The sequence below is a fragment of the Odontomachus brunneus genome, unplaced genomic scaffold (assembly GCF_010583005.1).
Source record: "Odontomachus brunneus isolate Ranch 3 - 2012 unplaced genomic scaffold, Obru_v1 Obru_scaffold_168, whole genome shotgun sequence".
Lineage (NCBI taxonomy): Eukaryota > Metazoa > Arthropoda > Insecta > Hymenoptera > Formicidae > Odontomachus > Odontomachus brunneus.
In genome coordinates this window covers 246,525-256,597 of record NW_022639618.1, presented here as the reverse complement: position 1 = coordinate 256,597, position 10,073 = coordinate 246,525, and the positions used below count along the sequence as shown (strand labels likewise).

The following is a 10,073-nucleotide window of genomic DNA, read 5'->3' as shown; positions in this document are numbered from 1 at the left end:
CAAGTAAGTTAACATGTACTTTGTGTTTTGTAGTTTTTGTTATGATAATGATTTTTGTTTTTGATTGTTATCTTTTTTGTTTGGTATTTTTTATTTGGATCTTTATATTAATACAAAGTCTTATCTTAAATTCGCCAAGTAATTTTTGGCAACAAACGGCCAAAGATAAGCAAAACAATTTTGTAGATAAAAATCTTATATTTTAGTATGTGTGTGCGCGTGCGTGCGTGCGTGCGTGCGTGCGTGCGTGCGTGCGTGCGTGCGTGCGTGCGTGCGTGCGTGTGTGTAAATAGGAAATGTAACTTCATCACTATCGGTTCTAAATTCGAATAAAAAGAAGCATCTCGTTATTTTATTATTTTTCAAATAAATTTACGTAGTTAAAGTTAAATATCTCTTAACGTATCCTGTTTGATGTTTACATAGTTATAAGTGTGATACATTTTAATAGAAAAAGATCTGTCCTTGATCTGTTCCATTAAGATCACATCAATATAATTTTAAATTTTTGAAATAAAATAATATCGATATTGTTTCAGAACTTGTCATCGAATCCAGTATTCTCTTAAATGTTACACTACAGGTTAGAGACTGACGATTGCGGATTGAAGATTGAAACTTGGTCAATTGGAATCAAATAAGCCAAGACCAACATTCATTGATTCGTTGAAATTTAGTCTTCAACTCGCAATCCTCTATCTTCAATCCGTAATATAACACGAGCTTAAGGCTGCTGGATATTCGCTGCGGTTGGATTGCGATGTCAGAAGTGAGAAATGACACTTTAAAAATTCTTGCGTGCAGTTTCTAAATAAAAAATGTTTGTATGAAAAAAAACACTTCAGATCGCTTGAGAATACTTGTAAAATGTCTCGAAAATTATTCTTTTTCCTTGATAGTCAATAAATAATCATAAAATAAACGCGGCAAAATTATAATTATTACGCGGAAAAGTAAGTTAAAAGGGAAGATTGCTTGTTGTGTCACATTAATTTTACGGTTATTTATTGACTATCAAGAAAAAAAGATAGTTTTCGGAGCATTTTACGAATATATTTAAGCCGTGAGAAATATTCTTTTACAAAAATATTCTTTTATATAAATATCTTTTTATTTAGAAATAGCACGCAAGAATTTTGGACATGTGTTTTCTCGCTTCTGACATCATTAAACAAGAATTCCGCGAGTATCCAGAAGTTTTAGAAAAGTCGGTTTTATTCAGTGTATCTATTGTAGAGTAATATTGTGTTTCCAAAATGTCCTTATGACAATAATGATTAAAAAATAAGTGAACTTTCTGAGAAAAGTTCCGTAGAAGATTCTGAGGACGAGTTATGTTTAATATAAAAATAAATAGAAAATCTGAAAAATAATTTGAATTTTTTTAACTAAATAATGAATAAATGTAATAATTACAAATAATTTCCTTGTTTGACGTTACAATACGTCGTACAATAATTGTAAAGTTGTTACAATACGTTGTATAATAATTTATTTGAATGCTGGTGATAAATAAAAAGAGAAGGAAAAAATAAAAATTCGGCGTATGCAGTGCAACACACAGCACTCTAGCCTCAGTCGCCTTACAATCTCAATTACGCCTATTAGCTGATATTTAATTTCTCTATGCAACCGGTACATGACGTACAGGGAAAACTTTGAACTGATTTTTCTCAAGAATTTTTTACAGTCGCATCATGTTACTTTATCATGAATTAGTAGGAGCGTAGTACTATATATATACATTATAAAAGTTACTATTATATACATACTATATACAAACTATATTTATACACTACAGTATATATATACATTATAGATTCGATGAAATCCACAGGACAGATCCTGGTCATCCCTTTGTAAGTGAGATATTCCCGTTTTTTTCAAAGTTGTATGGTTATAAAGGGAGAGAAGGAACATATTTTTTGATTAAAAGAATGTTTGAACTTAGGCTACTTCATTACCGTGAAATCAAAGTTAATATAAATTTTTAAAAATAGAATTGTGATTTTTTAAACATAAATCGATTCCCTTCAAGTTATTCTGCATATAAAAGTATTTAAATAAGACCAAAGTGAATATTTTCTGAGATAATTGTATTTTAATATAATATATTTTTCAGCATAAGATATATAAAATGATTTCACATTAATATTGTTATATATACAGGATGTCTCACACTCTCCTTCGGACATTTTGTGGGGACGTGGTACAGGTTGAGGTGAACATGAAAATCCTATACCGTTTTGCGATATTCGCAATAATTATCGAAATATTAAATGTAGAAAACTTGTAAATAATCATGCAGAATATGGTAAATGAGTTATAGTAGCAACGACTGCCGTCGTGTACTTATACTTTAGGTCAAATTGAACAAAAGAGTCCTCTACCATTTTCCAAATAATCACATAGATTTTTAATTATTAATTAAAAAAGATTATTGCATAATTTTGCGTGATAATGCACTCATCTTCTTTAATTAATAATTAAAAATCTATGTGATTATTTGCAGAATGGTAGAGAACTTTTTTGTTCAATTTGACCTAAAGTATAAAAGTATACGACGGCAGTTGTCGCTATTATATAACTCATTTACCATTTCCTGCATGATCATTCACAAATTTCCTACAATTAATATCTCGATAATTATTGCGAATATCGCAAAACGGAATAGGACTTTTATGTTCACCGCAACCTGTTCTACGTTCCCACAAAATGCCCGGAGGAGAGTGTGAGACACCCTGTATAATAAGTCGAATTGATTGCTAAATATATACATAAAATAATGTATATGAAATAAATTTAATTGTGTTTTGAAAATGCATTAATGTGTCTGCTGCAGTACGAGATATTTCATATATTATGCTGAGAAATATATCAGTATAAAATGTAAAATATTTTAGAAAATACTAATTTTTCGCTGATCTTATTTAAATATTTTTATATGCAGAGTAATCAATTTATGTTTAGGAAACTATATTATTCTATTTAAAAAATTAAAAATGACCTGGACATGATTTTAATAGAAAATAGACCAAAGATAATTTTTTTCTATTAAAATGTATCACACTTGCAATTATATAAATATCGAACAGAATATCTTAAGAAATATTCAAATTTAATTGCGTAAACTGCGTTACTTAAGATATAAGATACTAAGATACAAAGGTAAAAATGATCGTCACTAGTATGATCACGCTTTTCTTTTTCGTATTTTTTGTACAAATAGATTTTACATAAATGTATGTTATTTTGTTTTACCATATTTAGAGCGGTAAACTTAACCACATATATACATACAGAAATTTTTCCGCAAAATCGCAGAGCAAACTTGCGTATTCAATATATACAAACTACAAATTTTTTGTATTAGATGAATATTTACTTTAACTGGCAACGTCTAATAAGCTAATTTACACTCAAAATGTCAATTTTGAAATTTTGTCATATTCGTCATATTGTCGTTTTTTGTCATATATTAAGCAATGCTATAATTTATTCCTATATATTTTTATTGTGTAAGAGCATTTGTAATTTTATGTAGCCAGTACAACTTAAATTTTCCAGAAAAAAGTCAATATACTGTCAGCAAAAATTTCAACTTCAGTATCTCCTTAATATTATAATAAAAAAGAAACGTATGTTGTTAGCGTTAAAAAATATAGATCTGTCGATATTTTTTTATTCGCACGCATATAAAATCATAGATTAAAAATAGAAATGCTCGATTAGTATAATATTAAAGAACATATTTTTATTGCGTTCTCTCGTACATCTCTCGGTTTCTCGTTGTTCCTTCAATAAAGTGTAAAAATTTTGTAGTCGTTTAATAAAATTTTTAATCTGACGATAAAAATATATATTTTGCAAAGGTAGCAAAAAAAAGAGCTGAATTTCAATTGAATCACTTTAATGGTGTAAGATCCTCTTTCTTTCTAAAATTTTAACGGATTTTTTAGAAACTCCGTATATATAAGTTACGAAAATATTTTTATATCTGTATATGAATTGATCTTTTTTTAACAATTCTGAAGGCTCTGCTATTTCTCGGACGGCCATATTGATGACTTCAGAAGCGAGAAATGACATATCGAAAATTCCTTGCGTTTTATTGCTTTATTTTTTACTTTTCCCTGAAGAACCAAATATTTTCCTAATCCTGAAACTTATAAAAAGTGCAGCAAACTCAGATATCTAACTGATATATTACGTAGCATCGTAAAATAATTTCTGAAATAATGCTACATTTTTTGGCTATCGCGGTGGTTTGTAAGAGCTGAGATCAGCATGAACACATTTAATTTCTCGATTTTCATAATGTATCACCAGTATCACAGAGTTTGCTGCACATTTTACAGCTGTGAGGATCACGATAATATACCCACTTCACGGAGAAACTGAAAAATAATGCGATAAAACGTCATTAACTTTTCGAGGTGTCAAACGAGGCCTAGCGTGAGCCTGGCCTAGTATCAGCCAATCAGCTACGCTGACATGGTTATTTCGTGTTCTCGACGCTGCTAGGCGCCATCATCAATTCAGACTTTCTGTGGCAAGATAGCAGAGCCTTAACAATAAAAAAACCAAATTTCCTTGTCGATTTCTACATACACAAAGAAACGAAGAGTGGTATTTTATCCGATATGGGTTGTACAATAATTAATATATATTATGTTATATATGAATTTGTTATACATATAAAGTTTTCTCTTTAGCAAGAATGATTTTTGAGCCTTGTACTGTAAGTAATTTATTATACAATATTTGATATTAACAACTAGTTTAATTTGTATTGATGACGAAATTTCCAAATCAAAATCGAAAATAATCGCTTCGGTATTCTAAACCTTTCTCAGTTGCTTCAAAAATTTTATTCAGAGGATATGTATTCTTCGTTGCTCACGTATTTTATAATTTTTCTTTACTTGATTTTATATTTCTGTTTAAATCTTTGGATTCAATTGATGTTTGCAGAAAAGTTGAATTTGTCTAATAAAAATGATGAAACTGTGACCATTGCCCGTTGCTGCAGAATCCTTGTTTTTGCCTGAAAATGCTAACATGTATTTTTGGAGTCTAATCCTACGTATAATATAAATATTTTCTAATAGTCATTTCACCCCCATTTCACATCTTTCCATAAATCTTTTTTTTTATTTTTTAAATGGCTGTAACCTTATTTTTGCAAGGTTTTTATATTCTATTTTAAATATATTTCTATTTTTTAGAGCAACAGTATTTTTTTTAGAAGATAATAGAATATAATCATAAGATGGCTGTAATTGCTCTGCTACGAACTTTTAAAGCTAGGCTCATCCATATACTATCACCAAAGGAGTTGCATTATGTTATTCTTATATCAATTCTACAATGACTCAAGATATAGACATCAAAAAATATTAACAAAAAGTTCAATTTTTTTATATTAATTTCTTGGGCATCAATAAGATGTTCGTTTGTTATTAATTATCTCTCCCAGCATGAAAATAATTTTCTTAAAAATTTATTTGTCCATAAATGTCGACCATGATGGAAGCAGTTGACATTTTATAGCATTTAAATTACCAGAACATAAAGAAAATAAATTTGTAGATATATCCAGTACAGCTTTAAATAACCTCCCTAACAGAAGGAAACTTTTTATGTAGTAGAAATTCGTTGCTGATTATATGTCATATAAAAATATTAATGTCATATAAAATGTCATATAAAATATTAATGTCATATAAAAATAAAAATATTGGCATCCTTCAATAGGAAAATTTTCCCATTGAATAAAAAAAAGGTAGATGAGTTTACAAACTCATATAATAAATTACACAACTTTTCTGTCCACAATCGTATATGACATATACAGAAAACTTTGAACCGATTTTTCTCACGAATTCTTAAGAGTTGCATTGAATCACTTTATCATGAATCAGTAGGAGAATAATATTATTATTGCACATATAAATTATTAATATTATACAATAAATTAGTAATATTATACATATAAAACGAAACCCAAGGGCAAATCTTAGCTAATCCCTTATTAGTTTAAAGTTCTTGGTTACTCAGCGCAGACTTCTTAATTAGTGACGTAAAAGCTAAAAAAATGTACATTCAAAATTTTTGCAATATATGTAGAAATAAAAAGATATATTCATAAAATGACACTTGCAATCGATCAAGCAAATCTGTAAAATAGTCCGAACATTTTCTTTTTGCTGTAAGAAAGAAGAAATTACCGTAAAATTAACCTGATATGCAACCTACTTTTTTAATGTATCTTTTCTCATGATTCTGTCACATTACTGTTACGATTATTTATTGATTGTTAGACCAAAAAAAGTTTTCAGATTATTTTACAGACTACTCGATCGATTACATGTCATTTTGTGAACATATTTTTCTTTTACATATTTCTCAGGAGTTGTATTTTTCGGTTGTGACATCACAAATCAAGATAACCGCAGTAAGTAGGTAGAAACCTTAAGGGGCTCTTCCTGATCCTTCGCCGCGATTCTCGATTGATGACATCCGAACAGAGAAAACGCATGCCCAAAATCTTCAAAATACGCTAAAATAAAAGGATATGTCCGTAAAGTGATTTTTGAAATCGATTGAACACATTCCAAAATATTCCTTTTATTTTAACAATCAATAAATAACTGTAAAATTAATGTAACACATAAACCTTTTTTTAGCCTACTTTTTATCACAATTATGTCACGTTAATTATATTTATTGATTATTAAAGTGAATAGAAAATATTTGTAATATTTTATAAATATGCTCAGTCAATCACACAGTCATTTTATGAACACAACTTTTATATTAATCCATTCTCTCTCTCTCCCCCCTCTCTCCTCTTCATTTCTCCCTCTTCATCCCTGTCTCTCCTACCCCTCTCTCTTCCTCCTCTCATTAATCAAGATGGTCACAACGAAGAGCTTTGAAAAATATTCAAATGCGTTGATTAAAATAGGACATACTATATTATTTATTGTATTATACTATATTATTTTTAGTGTTATAATTAGTTATTTTATTATTTTATTAACACATGTATGTTGTCAACAATCGATAGAATAAAGATATAAAGATGCTTTCTGCAGTTTAATATTGTTCAGCCGATAGGGTGAAGTTACATTTTCGAAACTTGTAGTTAAAATTATGTATTATATATTTTGTTTAATATAATTTTTACAAACATATCTAAGTGTTTTCACTCAATATTAACAAAATTTCACCGGCTACATACGATATTTTGCACAGCGCAATACTGGCTACCAATGTGTTAATATTGATTTTTGGGAAAATTTTTACTGTTTTTAATTATATTAAATTATATTAAAATATATGACAAACAACGTTCAACTGTATCAATATATTTGTGTATGTGTTGCCAGGGGCAAATTTATACAATTAGATGACATAAGCTGCCGTGTGAAGACTGGCTGCAAAGACCATCCGCCCTGGCCACGAGGGATTTGCAGCAAGTGCCAACCGCCCTCGATCACACTCAATCGCCAGACTTATCGCCACGTGGATAACGTCATGTTCGAAAACGCTAGTTTAGTGGAACGTTTTCTCAATTACTGGCGCGGCACCGGCCTTCAGCGTATTGGCTATCTATACGGTAGATACGAGATACACTCGGATGTCCCGCTAGGAATTAGAGCTGTCGTTGCGGCTATATACGAGCCACCGCAAGTACGTAACATCACATTAATCCTCGACGGATCTATCTACAGACATATTTTGTAAAATTTACTGTGGGAATTTGTAACATTTTACGACGATTTTCCGTATGTTAATACAACGATTAGATTATATTTATGTATTTGTCAGCGTTACCTATACAGAAAAAAAGTTTGTTATGAAATCTCATGAATTGCCGCAGTCTACTAATACTGAAATTCTAAGTATCAACTGATGCGTTGATTTATCAGGAAAGTACAAAGGACACGATAAGACTTCTACCGGATGAAAGGGAAGTTTTAGTCGAAGAGTTAGGCCGCACACTTAATCTATGGCGAGTTGGATGGATTTTCACTGACCTCATAGCGGACGATATCAAGAAAGGAACGGTAATTTGATACTTGTTTCTTATTTATATTTTTATTTGTATAACTGATTATACGCGGCGGATTAACCACTATGAGGTTTTTTATTCGAGCAGGTCAAACACGTTCGCAATATAGAGAGCCACTTTCTATCTGCTCAAGAATGTATCATGGCTGGGTACTTCCAAAACCAATATCCAAATCCCTGCCGTTTTTCGCCTAATGGTTATTTCGGCTCGAAATTTGTAACGGTTTGCGTTACAGGTGAGTTAATCTTACTTCATTTTGTGTGTACGGATTCTCTTTGAAAATATTGATAAAAAACAATGCGTTGATATCTTTTTCTGCATTAGTTACAATGTCATGTAAAATAAATTTCCTCCTGCATTACAGGTGACGATAAAAATCAAGTTCATATGGAAGGCTATCAAGTATCTAATCAGTGTATGGCGTTGGTACGAGATGGTTGTTTGGTTCCTACAAAAGATGCACCGGAGTTAGGCTACGTAATCGAGTCAACCGACAAGCAATACGTTCCGGATGTCTTCTATAAGGTAAGTTCAAGTATATCAATCTGATTTTTTTTTCTTTGTTTCATATCCCTTTATATTACGACGAACAAGTACTTCTTTGAAGCTTCCCACATACGTTAATTTTAATACTTATTGGAAATGTGTCGCACAAAAGTCAAAGTACAGATATATAGGTATAGAATAAGAATACACGCACAATTATATTCGCATGAGAGGAAAACAGTTTATAATAACTCAAAATCAATCGATTAAAATTACACTTAAGTTGGGGCAAGGAACGTACAGTTCGTACATGTATAATGAAATAATAAAATCATTTTAATGACACGGCTCTCTGTGGAGTGTGTGATTGCCGCGAAGCCTGGAAAGAAAAGAAAAAGTCACGATTTTTGTATCAATGATCGTTATGCCTTAAATTTAAAAGGAAAAGGGCATGAGAAAAAAGGGAGAGACACGAGGTGGGAATGAGAGAAGGAAAGGTATAAGGGAAAAACAACGGCAAGAGGTAGAAGGGCAAGGAAAGAACTTATCCAAATGTTTACAGCCGCTCTCAATCGTTTTAATCGCACGCGAGAGGCAAGGTAAACTGTCGGATATTAGAATCGATATTACAAGCTATGCGTTGTTACCTCATCACACGTTCATAAAAATATATATATATATATATAGTTCATATATACATACGCGCGCGTATAGGTGTCCTGTATGTGTATGTGTATCTGTGTATACAGGCAGGCCTGTAGCTTCGCTTGCTTCGGTAAATATGTATTTTTTTTCTCACGATTGCATTTACATGATTCGACGGTTTTACGGACTACGGTTAAATTTTTCGAAGTCTCATCTCTCTTTTTCTCTCGGCATCGTAACCAGAGAAATTCACTCATTCATTTATTCGATCGCTCGTTCGTTCGAACACAATTATCCCTTTCGGTTGTCGTATAATAACATTGTACATGTACAGGAGTGTTATATTATTCCTAAAGAAGACGTGACGCTTTTTTTCGCATTTCATCGTCATGATCATCGCGACGACGTTGTAAAGAATTACGCGCGATGCCGATCACGAGATACACATTTTTTTCCTCTTTTCTCATTTATCAGCTAATCATTAACAAATTTTAAAACTTTCAACTTCTTTTAACATCGAGGCTTTCTTCGAGAAGGCATCCGCGAGAGCGTGCAATTTTGCTATATAACGGTAAACGCGTGAGTGTGCTTTTGTACGCGCGTGGAAACAAATGCGCGCGCGCGTTTCGCGAAATTAGTTCTTAACGTTGAAACGAGCGCGCGCGCACGTAATGTGTGTGATACGATACGTAACGACGTTTGAGACTTTTATACGAGGATTTCAGACGAGTAATTAACAACGCAGTTACATTATATTGTAGTATTTCGACATGCAGTCGAGGAATGATTTGTTTTATATATATATCTATATATATATATATATATATATATATATATATATATATATATATATATATATATA

General features: G+C 31.1%; 1 protein-coding gene across 8 annotated transcripts in view; it reads left to right on the top strand.

Moving 5' to 3' along the window:
- Positions 1 to 10,073, top strand: part of LOC116851221 (nuclear protein localization protein 4 homolog) — a 42,557-nt gene that overhangs the window by 17,540 nt on the left and 14,944 nt on the right. For all 8 annotated transcript variants that reach the window (XR_004379551.1, XM_032830422.1, XM_032830420.1 and 5 more), the window contains exons 6-9: positions 7,395 to 7,698; positions 7,938 to 8,075; positions 8,168 to 8,315; positions 8,445 to 8,605. Coding sequence is in view for 7 of the 8 variants with exons in the window: in XM_032830422.1 (XP_032686313.1) it covers positions 7,395 to 7,698; positions 7,938 to 8,075; positions 8,168 to 8,315; positions 8,445 to 8,605 (751 nt within the window). In the remaining variant the exon portion in view is untranslated. The remainder of the gene's footprint in view (positions 1 to 7,394; positions 7,699 to 7,937; positions 8,076 to 8,167; positions 8,316 to 8,444; positions 8,606 to 10,073) is intronic.